The sequence below is a fragment of the Malurus melanocephalus genome, unplaced genomic scaffold (assembly GCF_030028575.1).
Source record: "Malurus melanocephalus ecotype Western Australia unplaced genomic scaffold, MMel_1.1 scaffold_22, whole genome shotgun sequence".
NCBI classification, from domain to species: domain Eukaryota; kingdom Metazoa; phylum Chordata; class Aves; order Passeriformes; family Maluridae; genus Malurus; species Malurus melanocephalus.
In genome coordinates, this window is record NW_026623254.1 from 3,208,898 (window position 1) to 3,231,728 (window position 22,831).

The following is a 22,831-nucleotide window of genomic DNA, read 5'->3' on the forward strand; positions in this document are numbered from 1 at the left end:
AGAGTTTGTCCTTTCTTAATCTGTTTCCTGTGCTTGGTTGAAGGTTTGTGGCCTTTCAGTACCTGCTTTCACAAAAGACTACCTTCTCTCTCCGAGGGTTTCCCTTCCCTATTTTTCCATCGATTTTGTTTCCCATGTTTTTTTTCACTAGGAAGGTTGACAGGAAGGGTATCTCTATATGTATCTAAACCAGGTCAAGAAACCAAGTCATTCAAGATAAAGGAAAACCAAAGGATATTGCTTCCAGGAAGTAAAAGAGGAAATTAATAATCCCTCATTAAGCACTGCAAGTAAAATTAATCATACATCTAAAGGTTCAGCATTTTTTATTTGCTGCTTAAGACCACTCAGGGAGAAGAAAATAAAAGCTAGAACACCTTGCCCACCACACATTTAGTGAAAACAAAGCAATTGACTAGACACTTATGATGCCTAACTTTTGAGACACTGAAAAAGAGATTCATTTTATCTCAACTGACCAAACTAAGGCACTTTGTAATTGCCTTGTTTCCAGCAAAGAGAATGACCTTCACACTAACCAGTGAGTTCCAGTTCCTACCAGTTAGGGAAATTAAGGAGTTTTAAACCAGTTAGACACTGCCTGGTCAGSTTACTCATTATGTACCTTGTTCCCTTAGGCCCTTTTTTAAGCTGTGGAAAACAGAGAAGAAAAATGTTATGCCTGCTGTGGAACATTTTAGTACAGACCAACCTTTTTTTTTTTTTTAAGGTCAAAATGCAAAATGCTTTTTTCYCCCCTTCTCATCTTAAGGCCAGCTCAGACAGCAGACATTTGTATAGAGAGAAGAGACTGGACTTTTGCTGAAGGAAAGGACAAATGCAAAACTTCACTTTGTCCAAGTATGCGTGSCAAAAATCAAGTATAGAGCACAGGTCCATCAGGAAAGCTTAAAAGGTAAGTTTATCTAATGGGAGGGGAAGAAAGAAAACGGGAGTTTTCTGCTCATACTCAGATGATTAGTACATATGAAACTGTATTAACTTTTTTGCAATTAATATATTTGGATTTTGATGTTAGTGTGGTAGATATACAAGGAGAAAAATCTGCATAATAACAACATTAATTGTCCTTTTACTAGTCCTGGGACTAGTCAATCACCTAGCAAATTTAAGCCTTGGGACATCCAAGTATTAGAGATTGAATAATCAGTACCTCTACATGCTTATAAAGAGRACCTCTGTGATGCAAAAAGCAAACTTAAAGGAAACACAGGGCAAAAGGAGTAGAGGTCTATCCTACATCTCTGTGTGATAATTGCAACATGAGTTAGATAAAAACCAAACTAGATTTTGAGGCAACAGCTTGGGTTTCAGCAGTCTCACCAGAGGCTGAGACAAAGCAGCTGAAGTTACTGCAGTTAGTTATGCTCTCATTGCACTGATTCCCAAACAGAGTAAATTAAGAAATCATACTTAAGATGTCTGTTCTATAAATATGTTTTTCCATTTAAATGCACGTGTAGCCCATTTTAAATCTCTCCTGTGACAAACTGTTTAATTGAAACATGCATGGAACAGGTTGAAGAAAAAAATACCAGTCTCCTGAGAAGAAAAGTCAGGCACTGAAACCTTCCCGATTCTTACCAAAATCTTATACTTCTATTTTTTTTTTTTTTGCAAGCAAGCACATAACAGAATTATATATTCTATTTACATTTTGCATTGGAACTCTCTGCATTACTTGCATACAGAACAGAATTGTAAAAAAGAGGGGATCCATTCCCTAATTTAGAAGTGTATCACAGAAAGGTGTGCCTGCCTTATCAGAGGTCAAAAAGTAAATGAAAGGAGCAGGAGACAATACTTTAATTATAGTGCAGATTGTTGTCAATTCATTGCAGGCTTACATTATTTCTTTTCTAAGGCCAAGTAGGCATCAGTAAGTGCTCACTGGAAGAACTGAGTCCCAGCTGAGGAGACATATTGCTTAAACCTCAGAGATTTCCCCATCCCCCAGGAAGGTGAAAATCTTAAGAGCTGCAATTTCTTTAAGTAATAACCACTAATTTATTCAGAATAATTTCAAAGAACAGCAGAGGATGGCTTTAATAAAAAATTAAAAAAAAAAAAATCACAAGTTTTTGAGACAAAATTGCAACACTATGATTTAATGAACACAAAGAGCCAGGCTAGGCTCCTTTATGCTTGAGTGAYAAGCCATGCAGATGTCTTTCCTTTCAAAAAAAACTGATAAAGAAAGGGTCTGGCCAGAGTATGCTAAAGGGGTGCAAGTACAGAGGTCAATATTCTGTGTCAAACTGCTGATTTCCTTACCAGAACAGTAAAATGAAGTTCAGCATAACACCTTGAGCCCTACAAATTCTGGACAGTTGGGTTTTTAAAGCSAGTTATATACCCAGATTATTCCGTTAAAAGAATTCTTCTAGATAAAGTAAGCCAGAATACCAATTTAATTGCACTTGTGTTTCTTGGGCCAAAGAAAATTCAAGAACTTTATCCTAGCACTGTTTTAAGGAAATAGTTCCCAGTGAGACAATGTAGATGGTATAAACAAGCATCTCAGAACAGCAGACTCATRCAGCAATGCTATTGTCCAAAATGTGAAGCAACAATTGCTGCCTGGGCCAAAAAATGTCTCATCTGTGAGAGAAACTTCAGCATTTAGATTTGAATTCTAGATCGCTGCTTGCCAAACTTCATTATTTAACAAAAAACTGCTTCCAACCATGAGGAAAGACACTGAACTAAAGAGATAGAATAGGACTCTCAGCAATCCTAGCAAACACCCCAACTCCAAGCTGCGGTAATTGGGCATAGTCTAGAGCAATCCTTATCACAAAAGGTGTCAGGTCAAAATGCAATGCAGCTGAAGACCACCCTAAAAAAGGAGATCAATGCACAGAGAAAATGGGAGAAAAGAACATAAACTGGAATTACCAGGAGATTCTGAGAGGATACCCTGGGCATTAAGAYACCTTTTACAGATTCTGTCCTAAGCAATAGCAAGGATTTAAGATAATGGAGCAACTTTGCTTTTTACTAAGCCTAACAGTTACTGCAAAGAGGATGAGGTAAATGAATTAAACACATATGGCCTGCAGTGAGTGGCTGCACATTTTGATCTTACTGCCTTTGGGTTTTCAGTAGTTTTTAAGCTCTAGCATGCCATAATCTTCCATGACTTTTGACAGGAGACCATTCCTATTGTCCTTCCTTCTGCTTTCTGTGTATGTACCTAGATAAAATAATCCTTTCAATTTAAGCTATAGCAGGACTGTAGCTGCTACCTCAAAACAYCCCTAAACATGTCCCAGTAATGAAGGGGTTGAAATGGAGATGCTAAACATCTTCCAGAAAACACATCCACCTTCCAACATACATTAGAAGGAGATGTGTTGGTAAGTACTGCTGGAGCCACCTTTGCAGGAAGGTGTTTTCTGGCTCCACTCTGTGATTGATAGCTCACATACTGTCCTCTCAAGTACTGAATTTATCAACTGGTTCTCCCCTCACCCACAACTGYACACATGGTCTAAACTTCTAAAATCTCCTTTGAAACTGAAGAAAACCTTATATTCTTAAACAGGGAGAAAAGGACAAGGGCAAGAAGCTATATGGCTCTTTTTCACATTGTTTCACAGAGCTTTCATGGAGTGGTAAAAAGAATGCCAAGGGTATTTTATTTCACTTTCATAACACAGGTCTCTTTCCACACTACAGAACACCAAATCTTCCATTATCAGTTAGTTAAGACAGTTAGTTAAGGCTTTATTTCCAGATAACATTGTCTTGCCTTCCTTGAAAATTTTTCACCTGGTTTCTGGTTGGTTTTGTTTTGAACAAACTGTTTTGCAACTACAGTGAAATAAAGAAACCCAAATACACCAAAGCACACAGCCTTTTGAAGCAGACAAAATGTACATTTCATTATCTTTTCTTCCTATCCTTTGCTCCATCTGAAAAAAAACAAGATTCGCTGGATTCCATATTAAAGTGTAACTCAAGACCTCTCCAGCAGTAAATTAAAYAGTAGGGGGAAAAAAACGAACCAATAAATTTGATTTGTGAACCATCAGCAGAGTAGAATAGAAGGTGGTGTTGGACAGACCAAAAAATTGCCAGTGTTTCTCATCCACTTAGAATTTCCACAGTCAGCCAAAAACAACGGGGAGAAAGGAGCACTGCACACAATAAACGAGTGGTAAGTGGATCCCTGGTAAGTCTCTAGGTAACTTCTGCTACAAACCCCTACAGAGCCCTCCATTGCTAAGTACTTCAAAGATCAGGGAAAACACAGGTCTGTAAGACCTGAGGATTTCCAAGCTCAGATTGTCTCAACAGCTGATTCTCACCAATAGCCCAGTTCCTAGCAGTTCTTAAGGAAGGCAGTAKGTGTCTCTTCTAAGAAAAACGTCCATCCAAATTTTGCTGCTTTTGGCTTTGTCCAAGATACATCCATAAGCACACTAAAAGGTATCACTGAGACTGCTCTAGTAAAATACATAGTTTTCTTTCACTGATCCCTACTGCTTCCAGATCAGATTATGCTGAYAGTCAGAGTAAGGATTAGATTTAAGACTAGTTCTTAATCTCTGTTTAGAAAACAATAGGTAAACTCACAAACATGGAAAAAACCAACCAAAAAAACAACTGTGTGTGTATATACATATGTATATAAAAACTTATTCTAGCATCTGTGCAAAAAACCAAAGTGACCACTAATGACTTCTTTTTTTCCTTCTTCCATGCCTCTCCAACATTTCCCTGAAAGAAAGGGATARTTTTATTTCACCAAGCCTTCTTTCAGCATTTGTTGCTTCTGGCATGAAGACCCTTGCCCAACTCTAAGTTAGAAAATTCTATCTGCCTTTTGTATTGTGAAGCATCAGGAATAAGACAGCATTTTATTTTTTCAAAGCTAAGCAGGTTGTTTATTAAATCTGCAACTTGTCCAAGATAACACATACAAGAAAGATCAACAGGAACTCATTCGTCTATGGACAAACAGGTAAGTCTGGGAGTTTCTTCCTCCCTTTGCACATGGGATTCTGAGAAATCCAATGCAAGTTTRCATTTCCCCAAGCAGCCACCTCACTGTTCTTTCTGAATGTTTAGGTCACAAGGTTGAACATGTTTGTTTCACTGCACTGGTATAGTCCTCACAACACTGCCTTAGGTATCACAGATTAAATCCAGTGCACACTTCTAACTGCACACTTCTAGCACTTCACTTCTGCTTCCTACTCTCAGGATCTGTATGTTCCCCTCAGTCTGGCCAGATGGGCCAACTCTAATCTCTTGATTGTGTTGTCAGCCTTATTTGTTTTCTCCCACAATGCCTCCACCTTCAACACACTACACTTACCCACTACTTACCAGGGTGGAAGTGCTTCCTGCTATTTATCAAATGTTTCCACTTCATCATTATAAGAAGTGCCCCCAACACACAGCAGCTAAGGGCCACTCAGAATTCAATGAACTCTTAAAATCATTCTGGGTAACAAATGGAAAACAGCTAAGCCAGTGCTCAAATCTGTGATTCAGCTTTATTGCAGAGAACAGGGTTACCACTCATCTTCAAGATTGAACTACTTCCACCATCCCCCAAGTGGCTTAGAAAATAATCTGTTATTATTCTAGTGTGTTTTGTTACTTGGTTTGGAGGGTTAGTTTTTTCATTTTTTTTTTAAATCCTATGTAATACCTACTTATATACTGAAGAGTATGAACACATGCAAAATTTTATTTCCATTCACGTATTTTACAAGCTTCTGACAGATGTTCAGTGAGTTCAACCACCCTTTAACTTTGCACTCATACCAAAATAACCTCTTTTCAGCTTTTTTTCCCCCACACACACTTGGCACAGCACCGATGCTACCCAGCTGTACTCCTCTGCTGCTAACAGTAGTAGCTTTAGACTCGGTAGTGAGGAGGGACTTACACTGGTCACTCGACGGTAGATCTGCGCAGCATTTTGGCACTCGGAATAAGGATATTCAGACGTGGCCATCTCTAGCATGCACATCCCAAAAGCATAAACATCAACGGATTCATCATATTTCTCCTCATACATCTCGGGGGCCATGAACTCTGGGGTACCTTAAATTAAAAGAACGATTCAGACTCTAAATGTCTCAAAGCGAGCAGAGGCTGCTGGCGTTACTCACCGCAGGGGGAAGCGGCTGGGCAGACCTGTGAGACAAGAGAAAGTGGAGGCAAAAAGAAGAGGGAGGAAACCCTTAGTGACWCTATTGCACCAATGCACTTTGTGAGTCTTCCATTGCAAGGCCTTTATGGAATAAGAATGGCATGTAAGATCTGATGCAGTTCCTGRTTTAGGTATGTTAGTTGATACAATAACAGAACAGACTGGACTAGCCTGAAATCAAATSGAGGGGAGGGGATAAGAAGAGGGAAAAACTGTAGACTAGCCATAGGCTTCAAACCAAATACTCAGGAGAGTTAAAGCACTTACCTTTTCTCYCTGTAAGAAAGGAGGCACATTAAACCTTGTTTGAAAAACTACCCAACTGCCCTCTGCTGCAAAAGAAATAGTACTGGTAAGAGCCCACAGCTAGTCTCTGACCTGGTGCTCTCCATCTACTTGCTGAAGTAGAATGGTTCCAGTAAGGCCTTGCAATGAAAAGCTCTCGTTACAAATAYAAATCTCCGTGAAAAGAGGATAAAAGGTAATTTTCTGCAAAGGCCACTCACCAGAGCCCTTTTCTTCATATACTTACCTTCCCACCTGCAGTATATTTATAGGCCTACTGCAGATACAGGCATTAGTGAGGGACATCCTACAGTCAAAAATACTCAGAAATACAGAGAGATTGAGTTACAGGCATAGAGCGTGAGAGTCAACAAGTCCCATTTAAATAGTGCGCAGAAAATYATTGCCCAGTGAAGCATCACAGATCCCCTCTGCAAACAAAGGGACTGCATTGTATGATCAGATTTACTTTAAGCCAGAGATGCAAGTTTGCTTTTTGTAAATTTAAGCACAGAATTATTTCCTGCAGACACCAGATTCCAGACAATTTACAGATCGTTCTCCAGCCCATTGCRTGTTTTCACCACACTAAACCAAAAAGAATGTAATTGCAGTCATTTATCCAAAGGCTAATCATTAACAGATAACGATGTAACAGATGGTAATTTTCCAGTGATAAATTTGAAGATATGACAAATATTATTAAGAAATTATGGATTTTTTACACCATTCTTTTCTTCCTTATTAATACTTTGACCTGGTTAAGAAGCAGGAAATATTTCAGAGACAGCTTGCAAGACAATTTACAGGTATACACCATTGATCTCAGTAGGGAAGCTGGCATAGGACTGTTGAGTAATGCTGAATTTTAGCAAGCTCTAAATWTTGAGAGCAAGAGAAATTTCATTCCCTGCAGTCTGTTCACCCAACTATAAAAACAAAGCTGATAAAACCAATTCTTTCAAGAATTCACAAGAATGATAACACTTAATTCCATCAAACCAATTTCTGAAAAGGGTTACTAATGGACACGCCTGTATAAGGCAGTATTTTCCCAATGCACCCTCCTAACTTACACAGATTCCACATTCTATAGACTCCCTGAGTAAGGCATTATACCACAGTCTGACTGTGATATTATATAAATATATATTTAAAATATTGACTTTCTCTGATATACCTCATGTTTTGATGACACACAAGCTGCAAGAGATTCAACAGTAACCCCTGGTGAAAATGAAAAAAAAAAATTGACCATATGAACTAATGTTATGATAAATATCAAAATGTTGTTTGGTCACCAAAATTCTTTTGTACATTTTTTGAAGCAGCACCATATCAAAGGTAAGATTTATATGTAATCAAGAGTGGTTTTATCAACAATGTTGTACTAGATTGTTGGGCAGGACAAGAACTCTACATTCTGAAATAGTTAATATACAAATATCAAAAGCACAACCAAAATTTCAACGTCATTGCATCAGAACACAAAAYGACCTCTGCAATCAAGAGACAAAGCCAATACTTTTTGGTTACTTTTTTTAGGACAAAGCCTACATACTTTCAGGCTTTGACCATATACCTTTGTAAGTATATTTTTTTAGGAAATCTCCTCAAACACTCAAGTCCCCAAAGAGGTAGACTGGCACAGCAGCCTCCAAAACAAGAGAGGCTTACCTATCACACTTTTGGCAAAAGAAGCTCGTTTCAGGGTTGCCAGACCAAGGTCTCCAATCTTGACTGATCCAGTGGGGCCMGTAATGAAGATGTTATCACATTTTAAGTCTCTATGAATAATGGGAGGAGTGCGTGTGTGTAGAAATTGTAAGCCTTTCAGTATCTGACGGCACCAGCTTCGTAGTACTTTAATTTTCATCACTTTAAATCTTTTCAAATACCTAACGAAAAAAGTAACAACAGGTTAAACAGATTCTGCTAACAAATAGTAGATTAAATTATACAATTTCCTGTTTGGAAGCAAGGAAATAGTAATTAAAGACATGTATAAATTTAAACTTCACCTTCTATTAAAAAATCTACCTGGGCATTTCAAGATTTCAGAGGAGTTTAAGATGATCCCCCTTTCTAAAACCTACCCCTTTTCTTCTATAGCCAGGGGACTGTAATGACCAAAGATAAATGTGAAAAGCTTGGTGTACATAGCTGATCACTCATCTGCATACAGAATCATTCTACAGTAATTAGATAGCTGAATTACTAAATTTCAAGGCACTGCTTCAATGACAAATAATTCAAGGTTCATGAACTACAATTATTTATCTATTTAACTTCTTAAACAGGTACAACCTTTACCTTGATTAATTATAACTGGGTGGGGAGGTGGATCACTAGATCCAAAATCTTAGTTACTAGGTACAGAGCTGTGGAAACGTGCAGGAGCTCTGAAGTCATTATTCCTTCATTTTCAAYAGTCATCAAAGCATTCTGTTCAAGGTTTCCACATTGCATTTTAAATCTGCTTCAAATTTACCTGGGGAGTTTTCAAGCAAATTGGAAATTTTTTAAAATCACTGTGCTGGCACAGGACAGGGTTTGATCACCTGAATCCAACTGGTACTACTCATTACTTTAAAACTSTGGACAGGTATGGACAGGGCAGAGGAATCCTTAAGAAGGCTCTGTCAAGTAATTGAGGTAGAAGAGTTCATACACACAGTCTATACCCCTCTGCAGGTAAAATGCAACCCAACCTCAACTGTTCTATCATTGCCACACCTTGAGATCCCACCCATGTCAGAAGAGTCAAATTTCATACCAAAAGTATTTTTCAATGTGTGTTACCTAAGACTAAGATCATATTCTATTACTTAACTTCAGCAGATYAGAGATGCCACAATGTGAATAACCTCTGATTTCAAGCAGGGTTTTCTTTCAACCTCTCTTTGGGTAACACAATTTGAAGTCAAGAGCTGTTTTGTTCTTTTTTAAAAAGTATGGGCAGCACTGTGTGTAGAAAAAGGACTTTGCATGCTCTGCAGAGCAAGGACTTCATTCTTGTTCAGGCAATGTTACTCAAGACATTCAGATAAAGACCAGTTTCACACTACAGCAAGGTTGGTGGTAAATTCTGTGACCAGCATGGAGTCTAGCAACTACAATGTTAAACTAAAAGCAAGTTGTGTTCAATTATTCCATGGYAGTGGTCAGTCTCTTCTGCAGATCCACTTAAGCAGGAGACACAGTCCTGATGAAATCATTTCAATCAGCTCCAATATAGAAATGCAGTGTATCCACCCCTTTAACTTTAATTTCTCCAGTTCAAAACAAGATCTGGAAAATCAAGTTGCTAGCAATGATCCTGCTGTGAAAACAAATCTGTGAAAGAATCAAGACACAGTTCCAAAGGAAATCAAGTTCCAGAATGTAAAGAAATGCAGGGGAAAAGCCAAGTCAAGGAAAGAGACAAACTGAAGGAGGTTCTGAATCACATCAGCCACCACTGGAATTCTTGCTATTGACACAACCCTCATTCATCTCTCTTGAGCCTGTTCCAAAGATCACATGGTAGGGGCACTTCAGTTCAGCATCTGGAATCCCTAATTACATTTTTGGTTATAAATATGTTAGTCCACTGCCAGCTTCTCACTGTTAAAGGACTGTCAAACCATTACCCATCATCCTGCAGTGCTGCTGTCATTTTTCCGTAACAACTGTCCTGAATTAAGTTACATCACTTAATGCAGACAGCAATTTTAAATGGAAGCACATATAAATACATGAAAAGAGACAAGCCAACAAGCTGGTATGCTTTCACTTCCTCATATTATAGGACAACTTGGGCTTGAAGAGACCTCAGGTTTCCAGTCTAATTTTCTGTCATTACAATTACACAGAGCTCAAGGAGCTAAAGGAATCCTGACTAAATTAGCAGAGGTAGTTCTGAAGGTATGTGCCCCACCAGACAGCTGACACATTCATTTAAAGAGGATCAGGAACACACCCTAGACACATACTTTTATCTAAGCTTTAGWCAAAACCAGTGGCTGAGACGTGGTAGATGTGAATCTCAGATTAATCACTGTTGTCTACATTAATAATTAAAATTTAAACTAGAGAACTCAATTTCCCCCCAATATTTTCATTCCACTATAGCATTCCATATCAGAAAGGAGTCTTCACAAAAATTCAGCTGTAAAATTTTCCTATTCCGGTACAGAAGTTTGGAAACTTATCCTTATGTAAAATTAGAAAGTTGCCCAGGCAGATTTTGAAAATAATTACTCCACAAAATTTTAACACTATTTCTGGGTATGGGCATCTAAATGTATAAAAATACAAAAAAAAATGAGAGAAAATTTGCTTAAGATATCATCACATCTGTCTTCTGTTCACCTTTTTACATCAAGTAACAACATCTATTCGCAAGTACCAAAATGAGAAAGGTATCATTTTTTTTAAATGCAGGTAATGTAAACATACTGGAAAAAAAGACATGGAAGTTATAATCAGTCTAATATAAACAAACACAAGTGYACAGTGTAAATCTACAACTATGCCACAAGCACATGAAATACTTGATTAAGGCACACCTAAAATCTCCCATACAGTTTACCTGCCAAGTCTCAAGGGAGGCAGACTAAACAAACTAAGTCACAATTATAACACAAGCTATACAAGAGTGGGGAAAAACCCTGCTCAGAACTTACAGTTTAAAAGATCTTCGATTAAAAAAGATATTTTTTTTCTGGATTAAATAAAAATACCTGCATATTTCAAGGTACAAAATAATCCCACAGACAGCATATCTGAGGTATTTCTTCCTACCAACACCCTACTTWATAACTGTCTATTATTACTTCATCATCTTGCTTATGCCAACACATAAGCCAATCTAAATATTAAAACCTGTGAGAGGGATAAAGGAGTAAAAAAGAGAGAAAACAAATCTAGCACTATGSATTTAAAACAAAATTAGGTAAACTTTATTTAAAGGCATCTGTACAAAGTTGCAAAACCTTTAACTTTACTTGTTTGAAAACAGCACATGAAGCAGCAGATCTGTCATTTACTCTGAAATACCTTGAAGAACCTAAGAAATGTCTTCACTGAATATACAGCTAAAGAATGTTGCAGTATTTTCTGTCACCCAGTACTATTTCAAGAGACAAACACTTCCCTGTAACTGCAGTCCAGACTCCCAAAGAGCCATTTTTCTTCTTAAGAATGTCCATTTGTGGCTATCAATAAGCATGGCAAAAAAAAACAAGACATTCACAGTCTTTTTGAACCAAAGAGCTGACAAACCGTTTGCAGCTCCCACAGGCTGCTTAACACATGTAGGATGTGAATGCCTCTCCAGGAGTGAAATGGGCACTGCACAAAGCAGAGCCCTTTATTCCGAAGGCGGCAGTTTTTTGCCAGCAGGGAATGGTGGCTCGGGACACGCTCCCAGCGCACGGCCCGGCCCGGGAGGTGCCGGGAGCCCCCGCCAGACCCGCACACCGCTAGAGGAGCTGCTGCAGCTCCTGCTCTGCTTTGAACTCGGCCTTCAACACACCCCGAGGTGCGCTCAGCTGCAGGAGCTGCATCCTTTCGGATTTTTGGGAGGTACTACTTCAGCAAGTTTTAGATAAACCAATAGGTGGTGRATTTTTTTCTTTTTATATGTTACATGTATTGTGGTAACACCCAAAACCTCCCAAAAGTAATGAATTAATTTGTGCATTGAACTTTACAAACTAACTCATCCTAAATGGAAAGCAGCTGGAGAAAAAAAAAATTAAACTAAACCCTGAGAAGTCAAAATTGAGCGTTGCCTTCCTGAGCTCCTAAAATCCAAGCTTTCTGTATGCGCTTACTAGGACATCCTAAGCAAAAACTGACAAAAGATGTTCTACCACACGCTGCAATGTTAGCAACACTCCTCTTCAACAAGAATGTTCCTACAGTAGGTTATCCCTCAGCAAAAGGGTTCTTTTCTCATCTATTCTAAATATCATCTTTTTCTAGTGCTCTTACGTTGTGCTAATGAAACTGAAATGCTTTGACAWGTCYTAATTTACTTACGTTTTTAATGTTCCAGATGTCATGAGTTCCGTCACAAGAACAATACACTTTTTTCCTTTGACTGTAGACTCCCAGGAATCATAGAACCTGACAATATTGGGATGCTGAAGCCCTTTCAACATCCCAGCTTCCTCTTTAAATCTCTGTCGCTCTGATTTGGACAGCTTCCGATCCTAATGAAAAAGAAAAGGTRCATCAGAAAGTTTTATTTGGTTTTCTTATAGAGAGGAAGCAACTTGAAAAAGAGGTACACACAGAATCAGATGTATTAAATGCCATTTAGTTTACAATTATCTTTAAATATTCTATTTTGAACACATCGTATTAGTCTTTTTATAGTATGTTGSTCTATAATTCTATTGCTCCCAAGGTTAAGAGCTGCAAGTCTGTAGATTAACTCCTCTTTCTTCTTCCTCCTCCTTTACTCTCAATAAATGTAGCTGTTGCCTGACTTGAAGTGGAAAGGGAAGGTAATGTCTTGAACACTTCAGTGTGATCAGTGAAATCAGATCAATTAAAGCATCTCTCTCTCATGTTGTACATAACAACACTTTTTCATTATTCCTGTATGTCTATTCAGATCACTGGTAACAGATGGGATTAAACACACACAGAGGGGGTTAAGCTTCAAACCTCTCTAAAATACAGGATGTGCTTGTAGCTGTAGACCATCAAGTGAAGGAATTGGATTTTCTTTGATTAAAAGCAGAACCTCGTGATTGAGCAAGTTTCCTGTAATCTCACRTCAACAAAAACAAAAATGTAACTCCCACTAGAGACAGAAAGCAATCTTTTGGCCAGAGACAGAAAACGAAAAAGCATTCCCAGATAGTACTGTTGTATTACCTACCAACAACTGGCTATCTGACATCACCAAGACTCCAAGCAGCTATTACCAGAACAAGCAGCACATCTCAAAGAGAAGACAGTTTCCTTGTGCCATGCAGTGTTCTCAGTTTACCAATGCATTACCAATGCACTGCTCAYACCAGTCAGACTGACTGACACAAATCGGGTCCATATGCAGTTTGCATTAAAAAAAAAAAGTATTTCAGGATATACTTGAAGCCTACAATTTTAGAATAATTGTTTCTAACAGYTATTTAGCAAGAACCAAAGACCCACTTGTCAAATCTGAGTAATATTTTCAASTCACTTGATTTCATATTGTCCTTTCCATTCAAAAGAGGCAGTAAAAGCACTCAGGATTTACTTACACTCCCATTGTCCTCCAGACAGTAATTCCCCTTTGTTTACAGGTCATGTGTTTTCTCAATACAATTCAGCCACATAATATCTAAACCACCCTACATTCACTTAGATCATCCACTTTTTCTAAAAAGTTCACAGAGTATCTTCAGGCATGGACAAACTTTTTTATCAGATGAAGCTCCAATTTTCAGAAGTGTATCATTTCCCCGGGTGAAAGTCTGGAAACAGGTTTGAAATCAACTCAGGGACTGGTTTCCTACCAGTGTCTATGAATGTCACTATCACAATTTTTAGGAAAATACAAAATCCTTAAAGTGTGACTAATTTAATCTACAGACAAAAAAAGCATTCAATCCTACAACTATTTCATTCTGCAGAAATCAGCACTACCACCTCTTCCCATTCCTTCATAAGCATACTTGCACTAGTTTTGATGTAACACATTTGCAGAGACACTCCACCAATAATTGAGATTTCATGTCTGCTTAGGTGTTGCAGGGGTTTTAATATGTAATTAGTACTCCCATTTTAGCTGTCTTAGCCTTCTCTCACCTTTCCTTTCATTATGAGAAACAGAGCAGCACAAGTTCTGTTCCAAACCTCAATCTTAACTGCTGTGAGACAGAAAAGCAGTGAGCTGCAATAGGGACAGCTAACCATGCACACATGCTTCTAAGAAACAGTGCTTCAAACAACAGTCACAGTATCATCTCTCTTACCAGAAAATAAAGCAGTTATTCTCAGCCTCTGCACTTGACCCATATAATTCACTTTTTAACACTGTATAGCTGTAAATTCAGGAATTACATATGGTCATTATACAAAACAGGATGCAATAATTACTTTCCTATTATTTTTAATAGTCAATATGCATTCATTTTTGCCCAAAACCAAGATATTAGATACACATTTGGATTACATTTCYTTTATTTTGTGCCTCCTAACAAAATACCTGTCACAAACACTACTATCCAGACCTACACTTAACATCAAGTCAAGCATATTTAATTTCATTCTCATTTTAATCCACGTAACCTAATCTCCCTTAAAGGCTTTTTTGAGTTTTCCCTGCCCCTGTACCACTGGCCCCAAACAGAAACTAACAAGTGCTAATCACTCTTATTAATGAACAGACTCCTACCAGGCACCCACATTTGGACTAATTTCTCTCTCTGGTCACATCCATGGCAGCATCATGTTCCTGCAAACACAGCTGTAACATTCAACACAGACACTCAACACTTCAGTGCTGGCATTAAAAAAAAAACAAGACAGTGCAATATACTAAGTAAAACAGCGCTGCTTTGCAAGACACAGTGCCCCAGTGATCTGGGACAAGCTTGGACAAAACACAGGCCAAAAACTTTCACCCAGGAACACAGCTATGTTTTTGCAACCAAGGAAACGCTGCACCCTTCAGTACATACTGCAGCAGCAGAAGGGAACATTAAACAGAGCTAGAAGAAAAAGACAGAGAGGCCACTTGTTTCCTAAGCCTAGCAATGCATACTACCTTTTACTACCCTCATTTCCTTGGACACAACCCACACYCTCATCCCCAACAGGTTTTTTGTATTCTTTCCCTAAAGGAATACTAATGCTGGGTTACAGAAAACTGTCAATATACTGTAAAAGAACCCACAATCCCAACATTCAGGAAAATACTGGATCTCATGTACAATTATAGCAACAAAACCTGTACATACACAATTGCTGGTTATAGTTGTATGAATTACATTCTAACGCAACTTGCAAATAGTTGGCCTGCAGACCAACATAAAATTAAATTGACACATCCACTTTCAAAACCTGAGTAATTAAAAGTATTAGACAGCAAGATCTCCCAGGCTGTATAGAGACAGACTAGAAGAGAGTCCATTCCAAATACATTTAGACATCCTTTGAGCTGTTAGTATGGGCAAAAGCAACAACTTCACTTCATGCTYGTTCTTGTACASCAATGCAACTTAAGCAGYGGCAGCTACTAAAATATTGAGATAAGCAAGTGAAAAAGAACACTGTATGTAATTTAGGAGACTGAGATCTGATGTTACCAACCATGTTAGGTATAAATAGTTCAGAAAAAGCAGGGGAATGAGAGTATCTTGGCATCACGTGGAATCCACAAAGTGGCTGTACAGCATAGCTGTAGCAGAGAGAAAGAAGCCATCATCACTCACTCAGAATGTAAAAGAGTGTTTTTCAAGATTTTGGGAAGGTTTTAACTCCATACTCAAAAAGACTCAAATGCCCAGATGTGTCTTCCCAACAAGGCAGCTACTGGGAGCAGTACTCAAAATCCATGGTGGCCTGCGAGCAGGAATCTGCAGGAATGCAAGACCCTCGGCTCGATCTCTACTTCTAAAGATGCAATGAAATCTGTAGCCTATCATTCAAAATACATGCTTCTTTTGATTAAATTATCACAAGTGTGAATCAGATAAGCAGATTTATCCCCTACAGCCTTTTTCCTGTAACTCATAGTCTAAATAGATAGATGGATGGATCATTTCCACATATATTTCCAGTTTTCACTTGAAAGCAAAAATACAGGTTTCACAGACTAACATCCCAGTTATACCATGTACGAGATTAGTTAGACAATTTTAATGTTTTTTTTTGATTTATTTTAATTTTAAATCAGTCAGAAACTAAACAAAAATAGAAAAACACACAAGTAGTTTTCCATAAGCCTACGAAACTTGAACAAAGAAAGCAGTACTTTAAGAACAGTTAATAATATATAGCTTGATACCCTATCCTTCAAAAACCGAATAGTTTTGAAATTCCCACTAATAAAATTTAAAAATGGACATACTCTCTCCTCTCCCAGACTTTTTTTATCGTAACTGAAGCAACCTTAGGCAGAGAAGACAAAGTCCTAAATCTAGAAGTTAGCAGATCACATTCTTGTAGTAGCTCAGTTAGCACATGCTGAGCAGATATAGCCCAAATATTTTTAAAAATATACAAAGCGCTCAAACTGTAKGAAAGCTTGCTTCCTAAAATGGATTTAACTATCTTATAAAATGGACAGCATTATTCTTCCTAAACTGATRGCTTCCCTGGAGGACCTAAGTGTCACATCCCAATCACTGGGCTGCCCTCTGAACAAACTGAAACAGATGCATCAAGCCTATCCGTTCATTTCATTCATTCCTTTCCACCTACATTAAATTGTTTTGACAAGCCAGGACAAACAGCAAGCCTTCCCAGCACGTGACTCGCGGTTCTGCAGTGCCAGGGGCCTGAAAGGAGACAAGCAGCAAATGAAACGATTGTTCAGCTCAGAGCGATTCAATAAGCTTTTTCTTGGCTCTTTCCATTTATCCAGGTCCTTCCCATCTGATTTGTTTTRGTCAGGAAAGAGCTATCAGAGGTGTTTACATTTTTCAATGTACAACAGGAATCTTAAGCATTCATGATAAACCAGGTATAGGTTTACTGTTCCACTGATGTCCTTGATKTACAGGAACATGAATCACACACAGCAGTGTTACTGCCCTCTTTCTACCCCCGCACCTACGTGCATTATATAAACGAAAACAAACCAACCCAAARCCAAAACAACTCCCTTCCCCCWGCTAAGATTGTTTTTTGTGGCYTGGTACAATAGCTAAAGCTCATCAGCAAAAAATGCCTATATTCCTCTAGTGATTGTTTTCAGCCAARGCTTACTATCTACTCAGCATCCTTAATGAGGAAGGAAAATACACTTCTGGCACCTATATTAATCGTGTATTTTAGCTGGGTTACTCACATAGTCACTGAGTCTACTGAGTAATTTCTCATCTGTTTTCCTTTCTAACTTTCCACAGTCCTTCCGAGTTCTGTCCTGTTAACATCATGACAAGAAATCACACATCTGCAAAACACATCCCACTACCCACAGCAGAGCCCAGCTCAGACACTGGAGGCAGCAGGGGAGCCTCCTCACAAGGCACCACACTCTGCTCGGATCATTTGAGTCTGCTCTGCAGCCAACCAAGGGTCCCACCATTTTTACTGACTGACACAAAAGGCCTGAGCTAAAGTCTAGGACAACTCAGCCGGTATTAAACACAGTTCTGCAGAAGTGACACAGTGCACTTCACCCTCAAGTACTCACTATAGGATACCAAGCAAGTGGCTATTGAAAGAAATACTCTACATGGAAAGAACCACACCTGCTAACGCCTGCAATACATCCTCAAAGGTGATTTTCACTTTCTTAACATCAAGTACAATTTACATTGCTGAAGTGCCAGGGAACCTTCATGCACAACAGAACCAATCAGACTCAGAAAACTTCCCATGATCTCCATTTACAAATAAGTAGACTCACAGCAATATAGGTCAAATTTAAACTGTTTGGTTTTTGGTTTTTTAGAAAAAAAACCTCAGTGGATGAGCTGCYATACAATTTAGAGTTATTGCCTCTTTTATAATATTAGCAAGACAAGCAATAAAGAGGAAACAGRGAAAGACTGGACACTTCACATATTACACACAGGTTTTACTAGCTTTCTGCATATCCTACCAGTAGATCCAGAAGTTATACACACCTACACTGCAGGGACAGTTAGTGGGTTGCTGTTTTGCAGAGGGATTAACTAGATTGCAGCAACAGTATGTAGTTTTCATCCAGACATGCACTAGAAAAATAAGTAGCAATGAACTGTCTTCAAGTGATGTGATCTGTAAATGCACAGCCATGAGGGACTTCAAAGTGCTGTTGAATTATAGATAGTCTGAATCACAACAAGGTAAATTATCTATCTGTGCTGAGGTTACACTGAGCAGCATTTTATCAAGCATTCCAAATGTCTGAAAGTTTCAGTGAAGACGCTGCAGCTCCCAGCCTATTATTTGGAGGAAGAAGAAGCATACAGAACAGACAAATGTTCTTCTGTGTGCATTTCTGCAGCATATGAGAAAGGCTTTGCAAGCCTTTAAGCAAGGTTAATGAGGGGTCATCAGAGGAGAAGCTAGCAAGACTACGCACTGATATTCAGCACTGTTAATGGAACTGAGGCTTTGTGGGCTGCAGTGTTCTCATCCTGAAAAAATCTAGCAGTTAAGAGGAAAAAAGAGCACAGTAACCATTGAGCTAGATTAACAAAATATCAACAAAGAGTCCACTGAGCTTAAAAATCATCCAGCATTACACAGTTAGTGCCTCGAAATGGAAGTCTGAGTGCACAAGAACTGCATCTACTTTTCTGTGACATAAACCACTTAATACTTTCCAGTATTAAAGACTAGGTAAAGAGAAAAAAGAGAGGGGAAAAGGAAATATTCAAAATGCATCCTTGTACAGCAACAGACACAAAAATTGATCAAAAATCTGCACACACCCTTCCATCACTCTACTTTTTACAAACCACTGAACACCAAAAAACTGATTAAATAGAGCTGAACAGCTGCTGTTCCAAAAGTATGTACCCAGGCTAAAAAACCCCAGCTCCCTCAGCCACTCCTCCTAAGGTTTGTGCTCTGTACCCATTGCCAGTTTTGGTGCTCTTCATCTGACATGCCCCAGCACCTCAATGTTCTTTTCTTAGTGAGAGGCCCAGAACTTTCCAGTCACTTTCCTCTTCATCTTAGTTTAAGGATGTCAGAAGCTTTSTCTTCCAGGTAGCAAAACACAATGCAAGGCCAGGTTAATGCTTACTTACTGAAAGTACAATTTCACATTGCTCCTTGGCAAGTCTCCACAAGAAGAATAAATTTTTATATAAGCTACAGGGAATCTTCATGGAATATACAAATAACCTTAGGAGAGATAACACTGAAGTATAAAATACGTATCTAACACAATAGAAAAGAACAGGCTTGAAACAGTTAYGTGTTTTATGGTTCCTGATTAAAGGTAAATGTTTGCTGTAGGTTTCCTCTTACACAAGGTATTAAAAATGCTTTAAGTTTCAGGAAAGTACACAAGTCATCAACCTAAGTGAAACACTGAGGGACTATTCCCATACTTGTCAGCTTCCTGGCAAAAAGCACCTGCTTTCAAAATTTTTCACCACTGGTTATGTGGCAAGCAAAGGAAAATGAGTAACTGATTTGATAATTCTTTTGTGTTTTTGTTTCTGGCATTTCTATGCACTACAATAGTAACTAAATAGAAAATTCAGTAGAATATTAAGTCAATTTGTTAAAAACACACAAAAACAAGTGCTTCTTGTCCTTTCTCTTAGAATTGTTGCAATTAAATGATACAGCAAATGTACACAACTTYATTTATGCTGCTCAAATGTTAGAAATAAAGAAACAAATTATACATAATCTAACAGATAACTGATGGTAGGAGGAAGGAAAGGAGGGAAATGAAACTAAATGATGAAACAAAAGAGGACAGAAGTCCTCATSAGTCACCATTTAGTCTGAGTAAGTCAATTATACATATCCTGAAAGAACTTTTACTTGAGTAAGCTTCAGCAAATAAGAAATATATCTTTGTCTTAATGCTGAAGGGGAAGTCTCTGCAAAGTACAGCTCATGTATGTGGCCAACACATTCCAGCACCACTCCCCCTTTTATCCTGTGATTGTCTCAGTTGTGATGAAGCTGGGACTCGCCTCCACAGGGCAAGGGGGCAGAACACCACCAAGAATTCTATTCCTTTGGGCTCACTTTCCTGCTTTCACATTTGCAGTAGCACCTGTGCCAACAGTAGCAGTAGCAGCATCTAAGACACCTGGTGGCAGTAATGTCATGTAGACTTTTAACCTACGCTTTAGGAGACATCCTCTGTGGGAGGCTCCCGGTAACAGAAAAGGTATCAGAACTGAAGTCTTTGCTTGCTTGCACCAAGTTCTGGCATCATCGCAATCCAATCTCCACCATGAACACAAGGGCAGAAAACACTGTAACAGTAGATGAGAATGCTGCTTCTTTTATCGAAGGCCACAGAAGTTTTAAAAGCATGAGTCCCAATAACAAAGTTTATCTTTTGTTACAGTAGTAGTGTGGGAATTTTTATTTTTGGCAATGCCAAAGATGACCACACTGCCAGGATATTGCACTTGGATACCATCTGCAATATTAGATGGAAGGCTCGTGGCCAGCGCTCACCAGACACAGACAGGTGCAAGGACAGGGCTTAGGGAATGGAGCAGTCACTCCCTCTGAGAAGGACAACGACAGAATAGAACCTGTACAACTCCAGAAGGGAGAGCAGAGTATGGCTGGCCTGCAGGCTTCCAAAAAATTCAGCCAGTGCAGATTTTTAGGCYATCACTAAAATTTTAAGAAGCATTAATAACTGTACAGTCGCTATCAGCTGCTCGCTTTCCAGAGCTGTTCTGTGTGAATATACACTTCAATACACATCTGTACTACTCCTCTCCCCACTCTCTCACATCAGTAACAACATTCATAGGAAAATCAAGCAGGCTGAATTGAAAGCCTGAACCAAATGCCACTTCCAAAGAAAACAATGACTAAGACTAATCAGTAAATCACCTAATCAGAGTAAATTAAATATCACACTCATACTTTACTAAATCAATTACATATTTTCCGTTGCTGTCCACAAAACCAGCAAGCAAAAATTTTTAAACAGTAGATATGAAACCTAAAACGTAGAAATGACCTCCTCTGGAATCTTCCAGGTCCTCAGGAATCTGGACTAAGAATTCTGGACTAAGAATGGCAAGCAACTGTTTAGGCTTCAGTCATTTCTATTCTAGGGTTGCTCTAGGCAACATTTGTGTTTCCTTACGTAGAAGTCTGGGGGAAAGAAAAAGAAGGCTAAAAGTTTTATTCAATTTCTCCATCCTGAGAKGCTGAACATTAAGGGACAGTAATCAAAATGCTGGGCTATACAAAARCAACCAGTAGAAACAGAGAGCCCATCTATTTTCACTTTAAAATTTTTATTTGATCCATGGAAGATAAAGGGATAAGCCTGCTTTCTGATAGCAGTTCTCAATAAGGCTTATGTTTATTACATACAGCTTATTAGAGAATTGAAGTGTTGGCTGAACTGAATTCTTGATGAGCCATTAACCAGCTGGACCATCTTGYCACTTGGCTCAGATGCCTCATTAAAAGTTTTGAAGCGCGCGTCAGTTCTCATTTTGCACTGAATTGATGGTTTTGTCAGTGAGAGGGAAGGTACATCCAATCACCTCAGTTTTATATTACTATGAAAACCCAATTCTCCACTCAGGAGTGGCAATACTTCAGGAAAAAAAGCTGTCTCCACAATCCATTCTCGCTAGCTCACAAATTGATTAATTCAATGCATTAAAAGTGCAATTGTGGCTTTTTATTTCATGTATTTCTGTATGACTCAGAGTCCTTTTATAAGCAGGTGCATGTCTAGAACGTTAGGGTAAACCCTTAGCCCATTCTGATAAAGGCAAATCAATCTAGAAAAATCAAACATATTACAATTCTTCAGCTCGTATTCTTCACAAAGCTAATGGCAAACAGGAAAAGTTAGCCATATCCACTATTCAGCATGCTGAAAAGTTGAATCAATATGCTGGTCGGAAAACAAMGCAGAAGTGTCAAGATGACTGCAATGATTCATAATAATGAAAGCAGTAAGGGGACAGAAGAACTAGAAATGTTCCTGTGCCTCTAACTAGCTCCCTARCAAAAATCTCAGCATCAAGCCCAGAGACAAGTATCAAATCAGCATTCCCCACTCCCCACGCTCCTCCAGTTGTAAAATGAACTCACATCAGCCTACGGTACACAYTGGCTTCAACACTGGTTTATACATCATGTTTGCAGCCTGATTACACTACAGGAGTTACTCTTCCCAGCTTCCCTTCTTTTTCTGCAAACATATCCAGAAAAAGTACCTTATTTAATTTACAAAACTGTGGATTACTATCAGTTATGACAGGATGACATATGAAGTGTAGGCCAAGTACTGGCAGCCAAGAGAAAATCCTTACAATAATCACTAGAGAACTCTATGCCAGACATCTCTCATTCAGAGATAGATCTCTCATTCAGAGATCCTCCAGGGATCCATCAAAAAAACCTCAAATAATTGCCAGGTGTTCTGCATGTTTCTGCAAGATACAATAAATCAAAAAGGCATCTCCTGTATGGAAAGACTAAAGAGATCCAGAAACAATGAGTTTTATAGAGTGACCAAAATCTGTACTC

General features: G+C 38.6%; 1 protein-coding gene across 4 annotated transcripts in view; it reads right to left on the bottom strand.

Annotated features, from left to right (window-relative positions):
• WNK1 (WNK lysine deficient protein kinase 1) overlaps positions 1-22,831 on the bottom strand; it is a 99,969-nt gene that overhangs the window by 54,570 nt on the left and 22,568 nt on the right. For all 4 annotated transcript variants that reach the window (XM_057390071.1, XM_057390069.1, XM_057390068.1 and 1 more), the window contains exons 2-4: positions 12,506-12,678; positions 8,156-8,376; positions 5,927-6,084 (exon numbers count right to left, since the gene is read on the bottom strand). In XM_057390071.1, the coding sequence (XP_057246054.1) occupies positions 5,927-6,084; positions 8,156-8,376; positions 12,506-12,678 (552 nt within the window). The remainder of the gene's footprint in view (positions 1-5,926; positions 6,085-8,155; positions 8,377-12,505; positions 12,679-22,831) is intronic.